This window comes from Solea solea, chromosome 13 (genome assembly GCF_958295425.1).
Source record: "Solea solea chromosome 13, fSolSol10.1, whole genome shotgun sequence".
In the NCBI taxonomy this organism is placed as follows: domain Eukaryota; kingdom Metazoa; phylum Chordata; class Actinopteri; order Pleuronectiformes; family Soleidae; genus Solea; species Solea solea.
In genome coordinates this window covers 27042249-27063409 of record NC_081146.1, presented here as the reverse complement: position 1 = coordinate 27063409, position 21161 = coordinate 27042249, and the positions used below count along the sequence as shown (strand labels likewise).

General features: G+C 39.4%; 1 protein-coding gene across 1 annotated transcript in view; it reads right to left on the bottom strand.

Annotated features, from left to right (window-relative positions):
* The window catches only part of mtmr11 (myotubularin related protein 11), a 43583-nt gene that overhangs the window by 10065 nt on the left and 12357 nt on the right, over window positions 1-21161 (bottom strand). Inside the window, exons 3-12 of the mRNA XM_058647678.1 lie at window positions 11627-11763; window positions 11365-11434; window positions 10201-10340; window positions 9259-9343; window positions 7451-7598; window positions 5952-6039; window positions 5695-5783; window positions 4043-4170; window positions 1480-1558; window positions 1067-1137 (exon numbers count right to left, since the gene is read on the bottom strand). Of these exons, the coding sequence (XP_058503661.1) occupies window positions 1067-1137; window positions 1480-1558; window positions 4043-4170; window positions 5695-5783; window positions 5952-6039; window positions 7451-7598; window positions 9259-9343; window positions 10201-10340; window positions 11365-11434; window positions 11627-11763 (1035 nt within the window). The remainder of the gene's footprint in view (window positions 1-1066; window positions 1138-1479; window positions 1559-4042; window positions 4171-5694; window positions 5784-5951; window positions 6040-7450; window positions 7599-9258; window positions 9344-10200; window positions 10341-11364; window positions 11435-11626; window positions 11764-21161) is intronic.

Sequence of the window (21161 nt, the reverse complement as noted above, 5' to 3'; positions counted from 1 at the left end):
ATATATATATTCACATTTCAACACATGTTCAATAGTTGCTGGTTACATCTGCAGGAGAAAGTTGAAGGCAGCACAGACAGTAGGTCACCTTCAGTGCATGTCTGGGTTTACGTGGTTTGTTTAGCAGCATTCCCTGCCACCTGATCCATCTTAATAACACCGGCTGATCAGTTGACACCTCTTGTGCACAACAAACAACAGTTGACGTCTTCCTCCGACAAAGCAACACTAATCTCGGGGAGTCTGTGAGTATCTCTACATGCACTCAGCAGCACTGAAAATAACTACAAAAAAAACCTGAGCAGTGGATCAACAACTCCACTCTGCCATGATGAAAATCGACTGATTTTCTCTACAGACTTTGGTGTAGGGAGTGAAAGATGGCAAAGCCAGAAAGGGCTATTTAACAGTGAAATTAATCAATGCCCATATTCTTAAAATATCATAGTCACAGGTAAAAACCCTGCTCCATCTCTTTAAAGGTACACAGAGAGCTACACCTACCTTTAGGTCCACATGGTTCTAATGCACCTCCAACAGTTTTCAATATAAATATATAACTATAAACTAGCGTTGGGCAATAAATTGATTTATATCGTGAAATGAGACAAGATATGGTCTTAGATTTTGGATATTGTCATGTCAAAATAAGGTATCTGTGATAACTGTGTAATACAGATCATAAACAGTAGATATTTTATTTTAGAGTTTTACATCCACATATATCTCACTTACCAGGATATAGACTCCATTTATAAGCCTTACAGACATATTGATTTGCTTTATATTGTGATATATATCGATATCAAAGTATATGGTAATAACCAATCATGTGCTCCATTTCTTGCAATTTAGTTTCAATTCTTCTCTCATTCTCAGATTGTTCCGGCCACCTTGTCTTGAAAGCATGTTGCATGAAGGCTAATTGACAGTGTGCATGTAGGCTGAGCCGAGCTTTGAAAGCTTCTTCAGGGCACGTCCTAACGAGGGATTAATGGGAGGGAGGCACCTTGAATAATGAATGGATTGAATAATATGAGCTGCAGTCTGGAGTCACATGACTCACCTTGCAGTGCCACAGTCAGGTGACCACCACGAAGCAGGCAGGCGACTTCTGAAGCTTTCCTCAAACACGACCTACAAGCACAGGAAAGTAATATGCATCAGACCTCGGTTGCTACTTCATAAGTAACGTATTATTATTATTCATGTCACAAACACAGCAGTAAATTCATTGTTCAGATGATTCTGTCTCTGCTGTTGTGAGATAATATGACATAAAAAGAACCCTGCTTCACTTACAACTCAGCTGTCATATTATTTTAGCTGTTTTCCATTTAGATTTTGAGGTTTTATGGTTTGGGATTGACCGCTTTTCTTCATCAGTCAGTCTGTTAACAATTTGACTTAAAAACTGCCAGATGGGAAATGACGAGGAGTGGAGAGAAAGACCTTGATTCTTTTTGGTTATGCATTTACCTTGTGTAGTCTAGCCAGTGGGTGCTTTCCAGTGTAGATAACCATTTGTCATCAGGAACCGAAACAGATGTGGAGATATCTAATGAGACAGATTATATTCCGAGATTATGAGTGCACAAAATGAAAGGCAGGTAGGATGGGAATATATCAGATGACTTGACTCAAGGCATTTAGACACATTCAGTCTATAGCAGTATTCACAAGCACATCAGATTAATAAATCATTTATATGTATGTATACATGTAAAGGGAATTCAACTTTACTATAATCCCCAAAATGTTGTCATTTCCTGTTTAGTTAATATGCAAAGACACAACACTCACATATTGGACCCACAACAGACACAACACTCACATATTGGACCCACAACAGACACAACACTCACATATTGGACCCACAACAGACACAACGCTCACATATTGGACCCACAACAGACACAACACTCACATATTGGACCCACAACAGACACAACGCTCACATATTTAACCCACAACAGACACAACGCTCACAGACACAACACTCACATATTTAACCCACAACAGACACAACACTCACATATTGGACCCACAACAGACACAACGCTCACATATTGGACCCACAACAGACACAACACTCACATATTTGACCCACAACAGACACAACACTCACATATTGGACCCACAACAGACACAACGCTCACATATTTAACCCACAACAGACACAACGCTCACATATTGGACCCACAACAGACACAACGCTCACATATTTAACCCACAACAGACACAACACTCACATATTTAACCCACAACAGACACAACACTCACATATTGGACCCACAACAGACACAACGCTCACATATTTAACCCACAACAGACACAACACTCACATATTGGACCCACAACAGACACAACGCTCACATATTGGACCCACAACAGACACAACACTCACATATTGGACCCACAACAGACACAACACTCACATATTGGACCCACAACAGACACAACGCTCACATATTTGACCCACAACAGACACAACACTCACATATTTGACCCACAACAGACACAACGCTCACATATTGGACCCACAACAGACACAACGCTAATATATTTAACCCACAACAGACACAACACTCACATATTGGACCCACAACAGACACAACGCTCACATATTTGACCCACAACAGACACAACACTCACATATTTGACCCACAACAGACACAACGCTCACATATTTGACCCACAACAGACACAACGCTCACATATTTGACCCACAACAGACACAACACTCACATATTTAACCCACAACAGACACAACGCTCACATATTTAACCCACAACAGACACAACGCTCACATATTTAACCCACAACAGACACAACGCTCACATATTTGACCCACAACAGACACAACACTCACATATTTGACCCACAACAGACACAACGCTCACATATTTAACCCACAACAGACACAATGCTCACATATTTGACCCACAACAGACACAACGCTCACATACATGTGAACCAGGACAATAAAGAACTTTTACACATTTTCCAGAGAGTGAGAGAGAGTGAGAGAGAGAGATTTCACTCCCAGAGTTCTGTGGAATGTGTTGTGTGAGCCTTCATGACAGAAACAACAGAACAGTCTCTTAAAGGCGGCTCTAAACTGTGCTGTGACCACTTTATAACTCACGACTTTAAAGACGTGACGTAATAACAGACTTTTGAAAAACAGTCAAATGTAGAAAAAAGGTTTTCTTTAAAAAAAGGATCATTACAAATGACAATTTTAAAAACACCACACACTTTTATATAACCTTTAAACTCACACAATAGTGTTAGATATGGGTGCAGAAGTGGTTTTGATGACACTTAATCAAAACCAGTCTATCATTTCAGGTAGAGCTGCAACTAACGATTTTATAATCGATGAATCGATTATTTTCTCGATGAATCGTTTGGTCCATAAAATATCAAAATCCTTAAAAAATGGAACCTGGAAATTCTTTGTTATCCAGAGCAAGGAAATGAAGAAAAATACTCACATTTAAGAAGCTTATACAAATTGGAAATCTTGTTTTAATCATGAATAAAGATTAATCGATTATCAACATAGTTGTCAATTAATTTATTAATCGATTCATTGTTTCAGCTCTAATTTCAGGAAATATCTCCATCCACATGGAACCCCTCACATTACAGATATAATAACAGAAAGAGGGAGAGAAGAAACCAAGATCCACTGATATGACTAATGATTAAAACAGGCTGTTAACTAAATGTTATTTTATTACGTTTATGGATTTTACTCATGGTAAGAAGACGTAAGGTCACTGAATGAGGATGTGTGTGGTTACTATGGAGACAAGCAGAACGTTTGGCTGAAGCATAATTCAGCAACGTATCGCAATTCTTCACGTTTTGCTAAGCGATAATAACCAAAGGTTTGCACAATGGAGTATAAATCAGGCTTTAGATTTAGATTCTTCACAAAGCCTACGCTCCAGCTGACTGCACTGTACGGTATGTCCATACTTGCTTCTCTGTGTGTGTGTGTGTGTTAGCGAGTTCATCTCTTTTATCCCACCTCCTAGACAGAGGGCCCGCAGGCGGCTGTGTGCGAGCTGGATGTCAGCAGGTGACGGCAGCTCCTCGCCCAGCTCCACCACCACACACAAAGAAGACTGGCAACCAAACAGGATCATCTCCAGGTTTCTGCAGAGAAAGATTATCCACACGAACATGAACAAGACTTTATAATAAAGCGGTTCCCATAAAGCTTTACATGACAAATGTCATATTTAAGTAAGTTTATACTCACAGCTAGGGCTGGGCTACATATAAATGTTATATCAATATTGTGACATGAGACAAGATAGCGTGTTATAGTTTGGATATGGTCATATCATGATAAGGTATCTGTACTGACGAGAGGTCGGTGGGTTTTTCTACAGCCGATGCCAACATATACATATATATATATATATATACATATATATATACACTGTTTTTATATAAGTTTTTCCCCTCTATTTGCACTAATGCACATTACAACAAGTACTACAAACATTTATGAGGTAAAATAGTAATAGCGTACATACAAGAACCAAAACCAGAACCTTTCACTGACATTTCTGTGACAGATTGCTCTCAAACCAAATTAACACAATCTAGTAAACACCTAAAATGAATACAATAGCTGTTGTGTAACAAGGACAATGCAAACAATCAGTGACAGACAGACAGGTTTAATGAGGAAGCGAACTGTGCAAACAAAGTCTTGCACTCTTTATCACAACATCTTGATAAAATGATTTGAATCTCCGCACTCAAATGCAAACAAGTCGCATAGAGGAAGCGTTGTCAGTATCAACTAAACCATGCTTATCATACACTGTTGTGAACACGCTGCAGTGTTTGTGTGAGCTGCTGCCTGCTCCACCCGACACAAAGAGTCAAACCCTCCAACTGTGACAAAAGTGTGGTTTATGTATCGCGATAAACAGATTTATAGTTTGGCGGAGCCGATGTCGGAGGTGAACAGCGCAACACAGTGCAGCGTTGCCTCAGCATGTCCTGTTAAATTCAGACGCCGGTTCAGAACTTGAAATAAAACATTTTCTGTGTTGAGGAATGCAGTTTTAAAACAATTGAGGCAAGAAATGTGTAATTTAGAATTTAATAATGGGGTTTGGCAGTGACAATGTCGGAGGTGAACAGCCCCACGGTGCTGCTGCTCACAGTGCCCGACACAGAGTAGCGTTGCCTCGGCCTGTGCTGAAATCAACCACTGCCTCTGGCTCAGGAACTGATTTTTCAACTTTCAACAACAGCGTTTTTGCACGGAATGCCCATCCCTAAGTTTCTCCCAGGATTGTTGAAGGCTTTTCCATCATTTCTAGCTTGGAGTCCTTCACACGTAGCAACAGCATAGATGGAATTGACTAAATCAATTTTTTTAAAAGTCACTTAAAGGTGGGGTGGGGGATTATTTTTTAAATTTCTGAGATTATTTGTTGTTTTTCATCATCACGTTGTCATTTGAACATCCAAAAAAGTTTATATATGTATAAAAGTATATATGTATATATACATATATATATATATATATATGTATATATACATATATATATATATATACACACATATATATATATATACACACATATATATATATATATATATATATATAAAAACATATATATATGTATATATACACGCACACACACACACACACACCTGATGTCATCCTTCTCATGATAAATGTTGTTCTGGAAACTGGCCGTTCTCAGTAGATCACTGCCTCGGGGATGACGCCAACACCACCGCTGCAACACAACCCACAAACACACAGTGTCAGCCTCTTTTTTCTTAAATGGCGTCACAGGAAGGACAAGTAAACATTTGGACAATCTTTTGTGCCAAAAAGACGCAAATATGGTTTGTTCAATGGCAGCTTCATCTGCTGTGACATAGAAAACATGTGTGTTACTCACAGGGATGCGTCCTTCATTGAAGTGGGAAAAGCTTTTTTTCAGCTCTGTGTCTAAAACTTTCTGTGGAACCACGATGAACCTTGGCAGACTGACAAGAAAAGGGAATCCTCAGATTAATTGACAAGACAGATGTCGTAGAGCGACATTGGCCATGTAACATGTGACACTATAAATCACATTTCCTTCACCATCATTCACAGTCCTACATTTAGACACAGCGAGGGAGGCAGAAGCACTGTGAGTCACAGACAAGAACGGTGCAGCTGAACATGTGCGGACCAACCAAGTAAAATAGTGTCTGTGAAGATTGGTCTTTTTTTCTCCACCCTATTATTTTAAAATTCAGTTTCACTCTTCATCTTCAACACTTCTTTTCCTTCTTCACTCCCATGTCTGAATGCACTGAGGACATGAGATTAATTACACATGCACAAATACACACACAAAACACACAAGGAAGGCACTATGCTGCTTTTATGACAATAATGAGGCTGCCTGGATTTTATGGCTTTAGTATTGTCAATATTAAAAAAAGAATTCCAAGAAAACTTTCACTTTCAATATCTTCTTCAACTGTTTAGGAATAAGTCACTGAGAACCTGACGTCACGGTGATGAGAAGTACGCCTACCAGATCTGTCAGAGACGACACGATGCTCACAGAAGGGTTAACTTTCCCTCTGATCTACCAGTTTTAGAGCTGAAACGATTAATCGATTATTAAATTAATCAGCAACTATTTTGATAATCGATTAATCGGTTTGATGCTTTTTTCATGATTCAAACAAGATTTGAGATTATTTAAGCTTCTTAAATGTGAGTATTTTCTTAATTTCTTTGCTCTGCATAACAAAGAAATCATTTAAAGTGAATCATTTTGGTTTGTGGACAAAACAAGACATTTGAGAACATCATCATTACCAGGTTTGACGAACACCGATCAACATTTTTTTAAGGTTTTCTGATATTCTGAACACCAAACGTTTAATCGATTAATCGAAAAAGTGATCGACAGATTAATCGATTATGAAAATAAACGTTAGTTGCAGCTCTAATCAGTTTACATGGAAATACAGTTGGCTTTAGATACTTTCTATTAAAAGTAGTTAGCAACACTGGGTTTTACCTGAAATGTGAAACCTTTCTAATTTTCTCAGATAAGTTCAAAGCAAAGATGTAAGTAGAAATAAATTCTGCACCAGGCAAAACAAGTGGCATGAATCACACTCATTTTGCAAGGACACAAAATTGGCATGGTTTGTTTCAGTTGCTTCACATGAAAGCCAATGGAAAAGCGAGGACTGTTGCTGTATGTGTCCACTCTGCATGTCTGAGAGAGTAACGAACAAGTGAGTGAGGAAGTTTTCTGAAAATATGCAATTTGAGCTGCTGGCTCTGGCATCAGCTTCAGATGAGAAGCTGCCACGTGTACTTATTTTCTCACTTATTTCCTCACGTGGCTGCATGTTTGGGTATCGTTGGCCTTTGGCATGACTTTACCTTGTGGACATCTCAAAGCGGTCATTGACTGAGCTGACCCTCCAGCCACTGGCTCCACACCTCTCCAGCTCCTGCTCCCAGTCAGAGGTCGACTCAAACCAGTTCATGTGGGTGTCTCGGCGACGGTTGCTTAGAAACTGCTTCATTTCTGGAGGAGGACAGTGATTCAAACACATCAGTTGTGAGTGAATCCGTTTTTTTAGATGCAGAAAATCATGTATCTTATAAGATAAAGTGCAAATATTGTTTGGATGCTTTTTGTAATAAAACAAGCTAGCTTTCAACTCTTTCAACTGAGGATTTGCTGTTATCTCTATGAACATATTTGAATTTATGGACAGCTGGCTAGTTATGGTATGTTGTAATAGAGGCGATTCTGTACTGTATAGTGCAGCCAGGCTCATATTTCCCTATATTCATAGGTTTATTAAGTGAGCAGTTAGTGTGTCTTGTTTGTCGAGTCGCATTCCTAAAATCCGATATCTGCCAAATCCCAATCTGTCCCACAATAATCTTTCCAATCATTAGTAACATCAGCCATTGAAGCTCTCACTGAGCCTCTATTTCAAACCACTCAGATATTTCTTCACATCTGGACTTGGTTTCAAAGACAATATTTTCATTGCGTCACCACAGAAGAGAATGAAGTGTCAGCCACAGAGGATGTATGTTATTATGGTCTCTACGGAAACCATGAGGTTTCCTGTTTAATATTCTCCACTAGTAGCAAAAGACACTGAAGTATGCAGCAGAAGAAGAAGGAGGAGGAGGAGGAGGAGGAGGAGGAGAAGGAGGAGGAGGAGAAGGAGGAGAAGGGCAGAAAGGGGAAACAAACAGAAACAAAAATAGACGAAACAAAGTTGAAGTCTATGAGGAAATGACCAGCAGTGAAAGCAGATCTGGGTACATTCTGTATCTGCATGTGGAACGTGACAAAACAGAAGACACCAGGAGACAACCTGGGGTTAATCTGTGCTCCAGATTCACGTGGGCATTAGCTTCTCACTTTCACTGAGCTGTTATTCCCATGAATATTCATATAAACAGTGAAATATGCACAGCAGTAAACAGAATGATAGACAGTCCATGAACTCCAGTAGCTGTGAGTCATTTTCATATCACTCACAGACAGAAACATTGCTAAAGTAAAATGAATAGGAGGTTTTTTGAGGTCACTCTGGTATGTTGCTACTTGCTAGTATAAATGTCTGTATGTCTGCGTTTTCACCGGAGGTTTCGATTAGAGCTGAAACGATTCATCGATTCATCGATTATTAATCAATTACTAAATCAATCGGCAACTATTTTGATAATTGATGAATCGGTTTGATGCTTTTTTCATGATTAAAGCAAGATTTCCGATTGTTTAAGCTTCTTAAATGTGCATATTTTCTTCATTTCTTTGCTCTGGATAACAAAGAAATCATTAAAAGTGAATCATTCTGGTTTGTGGACAAAACAAGACATTTGAGAACATCATCATTTCCAGGTTTGATGAACACCGATCAACATTTTTTAAGTTTTCTGATATTCTGAACCCCAAACGATTAATCGATTAATTGAGAAAATAATCAACAGATGAATCAATTATGAAAATAATAGTTAGTTGCCTATCTCAGTGCCATCCATGAATCTGCACTGATGATACCTGAATCCATGTGCACTTTCATGTTCACACTGTCAAGGGTCACATCTGATTTGTGCCACATGGGGGGAAAAAGTCTGCTAAACAGACTGTCACAGTGATAATGGTCTGTATCAGTGTCAGGCCAGCAGGAAGTGGTTGATAGAGACATTCATGTACTCACCTACACTCCCGAGTGCAGCATTCTGGAAAGATAAAACTGAGCCTGGTTTGAGAGGCTGGTAGGTCTTGGCGATGGTATAAGTTATCTGAGGAGGGAAACATCAACATGACAAAGGTCATCAGCTTTCACCATCAGATCAGTGCTCTATGGCACAGATCAGCTTCTCTTAGCATCAGTCTTTAAGACTCTGAAATAGCTGATGTACAGAATGACAGTAACCAGAGCCTTGAATCTAAGCCAACACACAAACACACACACACAAGAAAATATCTAGCACATCTCAGGTTAAAAACATCTAAAACAAAAAATGACATAGAAGATCCGATAGCGATTCATAAAATCCTTGGATCAATCATAGAATATATGTCATTTCCTGTTCCGTGTGCACAAATGTCATGAGACGAAATCACACAAACTTGACCGCGTTGGTCTTGACTGTGACTGTTAAGCTGCTTATTCCACAGACTTGTCATTACTTTGGCATCTATGATGAAGAACCACAGATGTCATAATTGTCTGTGTAGGAGGACAGTTGACTTTGTTTCTGTCCTCCCTTTTAACATCAACACATCAACATAACATCAAGCTTGTTTTCTTCCCATGAGCAAAGAGGACATTGATGCTGGCCGAGCTGCACTCACAGCAACTTCATTCATTCATTCATTTGAAACAGCTGATGCACAACTGATGGATGGATGTTTAGAATTATCATCTACAATTGTACTGTAGAGGATTTTAAATAAAAAGTGCACTGATGCAACTATTTTGAGGTCAGTTTTTTTAGCATAAATCTTTTTCATATACAAGGAAAACTGATATGGAAACTGAAATATTTTAAATGAACCGACTGAATCTGGAATTGAGTTGACTGAGGGAATCAGCAGAGATCCTACACGTGTAAGGCATGAAATGAAAAGACTTTCATTCCTGACAGAAACGTACCTCTATGACCTGAGCATCAGGAGTGAGGCGGTCAAACAGGAAGCAGATGACTCGCATGTCCCGACAGTAAAGCACCAGCTCCTCTGGTGTGAACTTCAGGGAGGAGTTTGGGGTCACAAGCTTCGTTCTATTAGGTCCCACTGCAACACAATGGACAAAGGTTTTAATAACATACACAGAAAAATCTTAAAATGGATGTAATTCTGGTTTATACTGTGAATATTAAGCTCATACTCTATATAATCTGGTCACTTAATGTATTATTTATTCTTCTTCTTTAAAAGTCTTAATAGTCAAAATCTTTCTATAGTGTAAATTTATAGATGTTAAAAACGATCTATTTCCTTCACCTTTACTGTCTTTACTGTCTTTGCTGCTATGACACTGTAAATGTCCCAGCGTCATAGCTTATACTGGATTATTTTATAGTATTTTGGTCCCATATACAGTAAACTGTACATTTAGTTTTAACCACTGAGCCACTCCACCATGAATCTCAGCTAACACTTTACATTACAGCACAGCAACAATATGTGGTAATAATTTAAGATGGTAATACAATCTCATTCTTCTAGTTACAGTATAGTAATGGAAAAAAAAAATGTGTGTGGGACAAAAGGAAGAATACTAATTTCAACTTTATAATATGATAATTGTCCACTTTGATTATCCCACTGATGGTAGTTATAGCAATTCTCATTATTGCCTGGTCATTTTACATTTCTTCTTTATATGTTTTTACTCTTTGTAAAAATGATGTTTTTGTAATCTGCTCCACTTGTTTCTTTACATGTGACACATAATGCATGGTGCAGTTTGTCCTCACTCGATGTGAAGGTCTAAGGATACAGGGTGTCACTTCAAGGCAAACTGTGATGTTGGGCTGTATAAACAAAATGGGCTTATTACTTTGGAAATATTACAGTATTGCTCCTATGCAATATCTCCTATAACCACAGCATTTCCCTTAATATGATGATGATCAATGCAACAGCCTTTAAAACCAGGAAAAGTCAAGATTTCCACCCTGACGTACTGTCCACAACTCTGTGACTGAACTTAAACAAGGAGCTCGAGTTAGTAACTCTTGAGCCGTAGCACATATTTAAACACTTCTTTTTTTATTGGTTGTGAGTGAAAACGCGGGCACATGGTTCTACTTACCGACCACAACCTTGTCTATGGAAGCCAAAGCCACATCATGATCTCCTAAAAGCACCGGGTCTGCATTGTCCTGCATCATGCAACATTTTTAACAGATAAATACACTTACAAGTCGTCACTTCTTAAATTCTGAATGTATGCACATTATAAATAGACGTAATTCTATGTTGTACAAGAGGAAATGAATAAAATGAAGTAGTATAGTACATCTCACAGCTCGTGGAACATTTTAACTGTGACAGCAGAGTACGTATTCACTCACATCAGGTTTGGGACTGTCCTGTGGCACGAAGGCCACTCTGAAATGCGTACAGAAGAGGGTCCCAGACAGCCAACCTCTTCCTTCCCTGGCAGTCAACTTCTTCCTCACCATAACAGCTCTCTGAAGTACACACTCGCCTAGTGAGGACACAAAGAAGATGTAGTACAGAGGTTACAGGAAGGAATTTATGGCTTGTGTACGTCAGGACAGGGGCTTTTGTTTTGAGTGTGTCCCATAATAACACTTTTTGACCTCTCATCTGTGTAAAACTTGCATAACTTAAGTGTGTATGCAGGGGGAGCAGTCTTCCGGTGAAGATAAATGACAGGAAGTGTATATGGACAGAAAAACAACAGGCACAGAGAGTAGGCTGCAGGGAGTGGGTGTAGAAAAAAACAGCCCTAAAATAAAGTATGACAGTTGTTGCCTATTGTTTCAAGTCCACAAGCTGATGTAAACAGGTGGGAGGAAGGAGGACAATAAAGACAGCAGCACATTTAAGGATGAAGTTACTCTGCTTGGTTTGAATTACAGTAGACTGCAACTATTTGGTTTTAGAAAGGTCTGTATCCACATCTGTAGGATTGGGTACTGGCTGGGGAAGGTGGCAACTAGACTAGGGATGGACATGATTATTTGATTAATCAATTATAAAATCAGTTACTGTGACATATTCAAATCATACAAAACAACGATTGTATTTATAAAAACAAATCATTCTACTCCAATGATGACCCAATTTGTGATGCACCCATTACCACAAGGTGGCAGCAGCAGCATCAAGCATTTAGTTTGCAGAAGTGATGAAATTTACAAGGGTTCTTGAATGCATCTTGAAGCCACTCCTGAAAGCTCAACACTGTGTAGATCCTGCAGAAGAGATTAAATTTACCAGGGTCTTTGAATGCATCTCGTTGGCTGCTCCTGTTAGCTCACATAGGCTGTGTGAATTTGATTTGAAACGTGTTAACCATTTCAGTTTGAAGGCCGTTTTCAACAAATGTATTAGAAAACTGTTACTTTCTTTAAAATGTTGTACTTCAGTTTGGATTGATTCACAATGTTAATATTGTTGACATTTATACGTGGGAAAAAAAATTAACAGTTGAGACAACATTTAAGCAGTATCATCTTTTTCAAAGTATCAGTTTACCATCCATGTCACAAAAAAGTAAACAATACCCCACTATTTACTCTATCCTCTATAGTGCAGCACATTTCCAACTACACATCATTCATACCCATTCACATGCTGCAGTGCAGTCACCATTTCAGGTTCAATTTCTTGCTCAACATTGGCAAATAGACAAGAGGAGCCAGGGATTGAATCCTGACCTTCCAACTGGAAAATGTTACAAATATGCAGCCGTTATGCTCTTGAATACTAGTTAATTATGTGTTTTAAATCTGTTCAGCTTTAAAAATTGTATTAAAAAGGTACACTAGGTAGGACTTGATTGGCATTATTGATCAATAATTCCCTAATAACCTTTCAACATCATGAAATTTAAAAGGATCTGAGAGTGAAAGGACACTTCTGCACCTACTCTTGATTCTGGTAATAGCCTTCCAACTAAATCAGTAGCATCATGGGAAGCTTGGACCAATCACAGGGCAGCTCAGAAAGAGCGCGTGTGCTCTAGGGCTGCCGCAGTACCCACAAAAATGAAACACGAGAAGGGAAGGGTAGACAGTCCATCACACAACCACACATGACGTCACCTCTTATTCAGTTGATGAAAGCGCTCGCCCTGTCAGAGACACTGTCACTAACTCACTCTCTTACATTTACAAACAATGGTTATCCTAGCCTTGCAGCTAGCTTAGCAGCAACTGCTTATTGTTCTCACTCAGTCGTTGTTGTTTTTTTTTAATTTATTAATGCCAATGAAGTCAAAAACAACAATGGAATTACTGTACATACACACACACACACGTATATTAACAGACATGTACACACACAGCCTTGAGACAACACATTAATTAAAGCCTCGAGCAGGAATACAAAGCCTTTGTTGTGATGATGTATGTTACCATGGCAACAGAGGACAGGATAGGATAGAGTGGAGAACATTTTTATCCATAACATTTTTTGGCCAAATTGCAAAATGGTTTTATTTTATTTCAGAAAGAGCACGATTGTTGCTTCCTCTAGGACGAGGTATAACATTATTTTCTGTTGCACACACAGAGAGGGAAGTAGCACAGAATAGTCTTACCCTAATGAATGTTTCAGCGATATGCCTTTTACTAAACATCAAACACTTGTTTATGTTGGGACATAAAGAGGAGGAGGAGCCTCTGCTTCAAACACTATCATTTTCTGATTGCACAAGTGGAGTTAAAATCTTAGCGCACGCCCTATCATTAAGTAAGAAAAAAACCCAAAGCTTTACTTATAATTTTAAAAAAAGCTAACCACACATTATCTCGCTAGAGAGATACTTAAAATTGCTTGAGACTGTGAACACAAGTGAACCCTTGTGGAGAACATGTCTCTTAAAGGACAATCACATGCATCATTTTAATGTCATCCCAGGGTTCAACAGTGTCCAAAACAATCTTGCAGTCTGTAGATTTAAGAGGAAGAGGAAAACATACTGACTCATATTTATATTCTCACTGTGAGTGTAGAAATCAGCTGCCTCAGCCCAGCATGAGTCAACTGGACCGATGACAGTGTTTAAGGGATAGTTCTCCTAATTAAAGAAAACACATTTTCTCTCCCTGTAAAGCTTCATGTAGGGTGTTAACAGTGTGCTGTGCTAACAGTGACTTTTAGTTCCCTTCACAGTGATTAAAGCGATAATACTCCACTGGCTTCTTCTTCTAACTCACAGGGACATAAAAGCTGCCTTCTTTGGTAGGTTTGTGTCACTGAGGTAAATCCAAACACCATCGTCACAAGCGAACACATTTGAACTGACTGGAGGCAGCAGTGGGTTAACAACTTCACCGCTCTGTGCTGTAACGTCGTAAAAACTGTGATCTTCTCCAAGCACTTTGACGCTGCAGAGCGAGCGGTTGACAGACGTCAGTTTCCAGTTGGGAAAGGCAAGGAAACAAATTCTCAAGATATCGTTGCAATAGCTATTGTGAGCAATGATGCAACACTGCACAACCTCTGTCAGAGCCATAAAAACCATTAGAGCCAGTTACCTCAGACACTGATTCATACTACAGTGCCGAGAGCTTGTCAGAATGAAATGGTGAGATAGCTTCACTAAAATAAGGTTAAAAATAAACCTGTAGATCAAGTCACTTGGCACATTGTACATAGTTTTACTGCACAGACGGTCTTATCTTTATTTGAGAAGCAAAGTCTCACATGGAGCAAGGATGTGGGCGTGGACTGACATTAACTGGACTGATATTAAAATGTAATATGTGGCTGCATGGCTGCATAGCTTTTATGTAGAAATAAAAAATCAGTTAAACTCCAATAATCATTATAAAAACAAGTTGAGGTTGTTACCATAATAACAGATATATACCATCCTTTATCCCTTACAGTTTATATTTGAGACCAGAAAAGGTGAATCTAGGTCAAATCTAGAAACACAGAGGTAGTGATAATGATAGATAATGATTAACTAACACCTGAGGATCAAAATGTGTAGAACACACAAATGTGTAGAAGCAAACATAACGTCATACTTCCACTGATATATTAATGCTCCAGTTCCTTGTTTATCACTCAACGAGGTATAAAGCTGATTGACAGCTTTTAAATCCTGCAGTAATATAAGACAATGAAGAATGGGGATTGTGAAATTGCTCCGATGGGGGTCTGGATCTGACGGCATTGTGTGTGAATGCGGAGTATATTGAAAAGGTACATGATCTACCTATGGCTGCTGGAGCTGTGCTGAGCCGCGTGCCCTCCCGCGGGCCGGCTCGGTTTCTGCGGTCCTGTGTCCCTGTGTCCTCATGTCACATGAGAACACGCTCGATGCTGAGCGATGTCCGTTAAACTACAGTCAAAACTGACCGAAACTCATCTGAAGACACACATCAGTTTGGATTCTCTGCAGCTCATGAGGCAGCATGCATTTAAGGTAGTAGTTAACAGTCCTTCAGATAGCTGTTCCTGCCATAACAGCATCACATCAGTGATTTAACAAATAACCACTGTGTTTTACAGGTGCCTCAACAAAAACCTATTTATTTTGCCATGTCTTCTTTTGTGTTTCTTTTGAGAGACAGAGAGAGAGAGAGAGAGAGAGAGAGAGAGAGAGGGAGGGAGGGAGAGAGGGAGGGAGAGTGAGGATAGTTCACAGGTGCAATGTGAGCCCTTTCACTCAGCACGCCAACATTGACAAGTGTCTCCTTTGTGTTTGAAAGTGAATTTGTCCTCACAAATTGTCACAACACTTAACACTGCAGAGTGCATACGCAGAGTTAACAGTTTCCCTGTCCAATAATGTCAATTATGGGTGAACCAATAATCGGCCTGGCCAGTTGTTGGGGCCGATATTTTTGCCGATTAATTAGTAATTACAAAGTGTGCTACTGTGGGTGCGCTGCAGTCTCTTCCTCTGAGTCTTTATACTGCTAATTATAATCTGTTCATTAACTGGTTAAATTCTGTATTAATAATCGACACTGAAAGACCAACACTGTCTGACCCTCAATGTTAATCAACCTTGAAGATGAAGCTCTCCATTAAAAAGAACTAAAGAAAGATTCTGAAAAACACACCAGGAAACCAGAGACACTCAAACAGAGAAAGACTGATTTTAGTCCATTGACTTAAGACTTAAGATGTAAGACGGTCTGATTACAAACTAAAGTTTGCGCCTTCTCAAATCACTCACTCTCCCACAACAAAGTCCATTAAGAAAATCAGAGATTTGACATCACAGCAAAAAGAAATGGTTTACAAAAATCAGCGCTCAGTCCGTTCCCTTATGCAACCACACTGAACTAAAAAAATACCTCAACTATGCCTTTAATGTAATACAGGTGACAGCTGTGCTCATAGTCGTGCAGGAAAGATTGTGGAGAAAGAATACAGTGTTTTTGGAGGTGAAGGTGAGAGAATGCAGAGGGAAAACAATACGGACGGTCGACATTTCACAGAGAAACGTTAACAGCTAAGAATAGGATTTCTGTGAGTGCTGTCAAGGCGGCAGAGTCTGGAATGTATTTGATAAAAACGAAAACAAATTAGACTGAACTCAATGAAATAAGGAAGGAAGTGTGTGTGTGTGTGTGTGTGTGTGTGGGAAGCTTTTGTGTATGCACACACTGCATGCAAGTCAAAGGTCAATGGAAATCCACAGTCAAAGACATTAAAAACTAGTGCTGTCAAACGATTCAAATATTTAATCACGACTAATCGCATTAATGTCATTGTTAACTCGCAATTAATCGCACATTTTGATCTATTCTAAATGTCCCTTGATTTCTTTGTGTCCCATTATTTCTTCTCATTTTAATGCTCTTATCAACATAGAAAAGTGGATCTGCTTTCTTTGTGCAAATGTTTTTTTATTGAGACAATATCTCTGTCACGCTGCATATTTTGAGTTATTCCGCACAATAATAAGAGAGGCTGTGTATCAGCCTGCAGTGTTTGAATAAAGAGCTTCAACGCAGACACAGTCCTGTGGTTTAATGTGTTGTTGTCGTAACGAGCTAATTCGAGCTAAAGGAGCTAGCAGTCTTCGGTGGTCTCCTTACTACGCCCAGCTTGGTTGGTAACACTGCAGACATCATGACTTGGATGTGGGGAGTGCGTGGAGAAATGATCCAGGCTGCGTTGGATACGGAGAGCCCCTGCTTGGAGACGGAGAACCACACAGCGCCTGCCGTCCACTCAAACGTAACGTTAGCCTACGACTCTCTGGCCGGCTCTCAAGCCCAAACAAGTGTGTGCAGCGTGCCTGTTGTTGTGTTTCCGGTCTAGCTAGATCCAATGTGGTGCTGTAGTTTATCTAACGTTACTAGTTGTTGCAACAGCATATGAAAAAAAAACTACAAAGTTTGCTCGGCCAAAAAGAACGTAAATCTTGCGATAAAAAAATTGATGCTGTTAAAAAATGGGTTTGCGCTAATGCCGTTAATAACTGACAGCACTATTAAAAACATTTTAATAAACTAAAAAATAAAAGAGTCTAATATGAGAAAGGCGGAGTTGAGTTTGCACAAACATCCACACCTCATGAACCGCCTTCTAAAAACACACCTTTATCTGCTCTACTGATTGACTTGTGATTTATAGCATTAGAGATGGAGGAGCTCTGCTCTGCTGTCGCTCTAATGAAAAGCTCCAGCAGGGTGTTGCTGACACAAGAGTACGAGAGGGAAAATAAATAACATGTGCTTTAGGAGCAGTGGTTTTCTGTAGCTCTACACTATCCAGAAGATTATCCTCTTCAATCTTGGGTTAACAGGGTTGACCCTGTGGTAAGCCTCACTGGAGAAATGCTGTCTGGAGCAGGCAGCTTTATAGCAGAGGAAAAATGAAAGTGATTTCAAGGTGTGACCCCCATGAGGGACTCCACGTAGATCTCGGGTCATCTTGTCACAGCAGCTGTGAACCCATCCATAGCCAGAGGGCAACACGTTTTTTTATACACCACTACCTCCATCTCAGAGAAGCAGGACAGTGAACAGGTACAGACACCAACAGCAAACTGAAGATTTCCTGTTTTCTCTTGTTTTCATTTCAACAGATTTCTATATTCCTATGAATCATTAGGAATCAATGCAGAATCATGATGGAGCGACTACAATGGCCATTGCATGGCGCTAGAGAGAGAGAGAGAGAGAGAGAGAGAGAGAGAGAGAGAGAGAGAGAGAGAGAGAGAGAGAGAGAGAGAGAGAGAGAGAGAGAGAGAGAGAGAGAGAGAGAGAGAGTCCATCAATAAGTCAGAGTCAGAGTATAGCAAATGTAGACCACAATGAAAGCTTCAAGTAAAAGGAACAATGTTTGTAAGTGAAGGCGTATTTCCTGTTGCCCTAACCCTCACCCTCAGTGGTGCAATGACTGGCTTTGCAGGTTATCATTGTGGATGAAGATGAATAAGAATATAAACGGGGCAGAAGCCTGCTGCATGCTATTCCTGCAAACATACAGTGCATTTGGCCAATACTGGGGATGAGATGATAAGATACTCAGTATCGGTATTGGTCGGAGACTGGTCAAAATCTAGTGATATGGTTTTAAATTCTAAAAGAATCAGGTGGAGGAATGACTGCACTCAGAGGGTCTCTCTGCTCATTTCAGAGGGAGAACACATCTATAGTCACATGTACAGTAGCCAATGATTTCTTTGCCCTCACTGTTTGTCTATAAAAGCATAAAGTTAATTTTGTAAATGCACTATGAAAAATTCCCACTTTTGACAAAAAAAGACACTTATGATACTATTGGCTGCCTTCGTTGTTGCTGTTTGTCACTCTGTCCATGGTTTGTATTTGTCATTTTCCAGCCAAAGCTCATTAAAATAGTGTGGTGTAGTCAACTCTGACTCACTGACTGTGTGTTTGGGAGGGGCACAGTCACACATGAAAACAGGCAAGAGTCACAGACGGAGCAGTTTTCATTTATAAGCTCTCTGACTTATCACGATTTCTTCATCTAATAACCAAACTTTTCACTCAGCACCTGTAAAAACCCTGCTGTCTGTACATCAATGAAAATCCTAAATAAAATATTTACTGAGCTAGTGCAGTTCAATAAGTGAGAAAGTGGCTCTTTCAGAGATTTCTACTCATATTTCTTGCATTTCTTATCCAAACTCTGTCAAAGTTGGCACTGCACACGCTGTGGTCAGCAGTAAGTCACCTGCCAAGTTTGACCTGTTGAACAGTTATACAGAGGGTACACACACATCCTCATGTGCAGCATACACACATGTACATTTGTGAGCAAACAACCAATGAACAAACTACAATTTATGTAATACTTCACCTTCAATCACTAATGACACCGTTCTGCGAGTTGCAACAATCAGGCATCACTGGTATCGCAGTAGTTAGGGTTAGTGATGCTTTTTGCTTTTTTATTGTTCACTGAGGTTCTCAGCCTGCTGTAGTGAGTTCATGTTAGATTTCCAGAGCACCTGCTGTGACATTCCTGGTTGAGGTGTGCCTGCAAGTGCAATATGGACATTTCAACCCAGTGGACAATGCACACAGTTTTCTTCCATGTGTTACTGAGTCTTGATATTTCATCTGACCCTCAAGCAGCAGCAGCAGCAGCAGCAGCTTGTTGATTGACATTCATACTGCAAGCTGTTATATTATTTAGTACTGTTACAGGTTTGCTTTGCTTGGCTGGCTTGTAATATCACCTTCAATCTGCTTATTGTTGAAGTAATATGAAACACTAAGCATGGGAACATGTGTGGATTTCTCAGAAGCCGTAAAATAGGATGCACCCTATTAGACTCTGCCGATATCCAAAATGCCAAAATGGGGAACGCTAAGGCTAATAACGTAATTACCAACACCAACATTTACACATTTCTGTCCACGATGTTTGTCCCTGACCTCTTCTGACTGAGTTTAAGTGATATTTCAGGGTTTTTGAAGTGTGGTTGTATCAGGTAGTACTGACACTGACTGCATTGTGAACAAGAACCGGTTTGAGACACAGAAGCCCACTCTCACATCATGACATCATGGCTGCCAGTAAAGATATAAAATAAAACGAATTTTAGCCACATAACAAAAGATTAACCTGCTTAAATCTACAAAATCTGAAAAATATGTAATGTCATGATTATCCTGACCAAATGCATTGAAATTCACAATATTACTGCAATAATTGTAAAATATAGGCTTAAAAATATTTATTTGTCTACCTTCGTTTGGTTTGTATTCATTAACCTATAGAAAAATGTTGTAATGTTACAAAATATGATACTAATGAGGTCCTGAAATATCTAGAAAGATGTGGACGCCATTTTGTGGCAATTCAAACTAAATACCTAGGATTTTATGTTGGCTAGCGACACTAAATATTTTCATTAGTCATTAAAATTAAATATTAACACATTTCTCAATGTACGATAATCCCAATAATGGAAATTCACCATGACCAACTTATTGCACCATAATATTTAATATTATCCCATTCCCAACGGCTTTATCTCACCATTAGAAAGCCTTTCCCCCAACAGAAAGTGAAAGAGTCCATAGAGATGATTCCTGATTTTACATCACAGCACACAGTAGTTGATCCACAGTTGTTGACCCCCTTCTACCTTCACCCAGTAAGTCTGTTTTATAATTTGGTGTTTGAAATCCTGTCCATTTTTACCTCAGTGACATTAACATTGCAAATAAGGCAGCAGTAGACCAGCAGCAGCTTCTGTGTCCCTGAAAGCTAAAATGCTTTATAGCTAGTCATAAAAACATATCCTTTAGATATCAGTGTGTAATATTTACTGGCGAAGCTACATGTTGCAGCTGAATATCCCTCACCTCACCCTTCCAAGTGTGTCGGAGAACTTATTTGATGCTAACTGAAGCATTCAGAAGATGTTTAGTTTGTCCATCATGGGCTATTGTACAAACATGG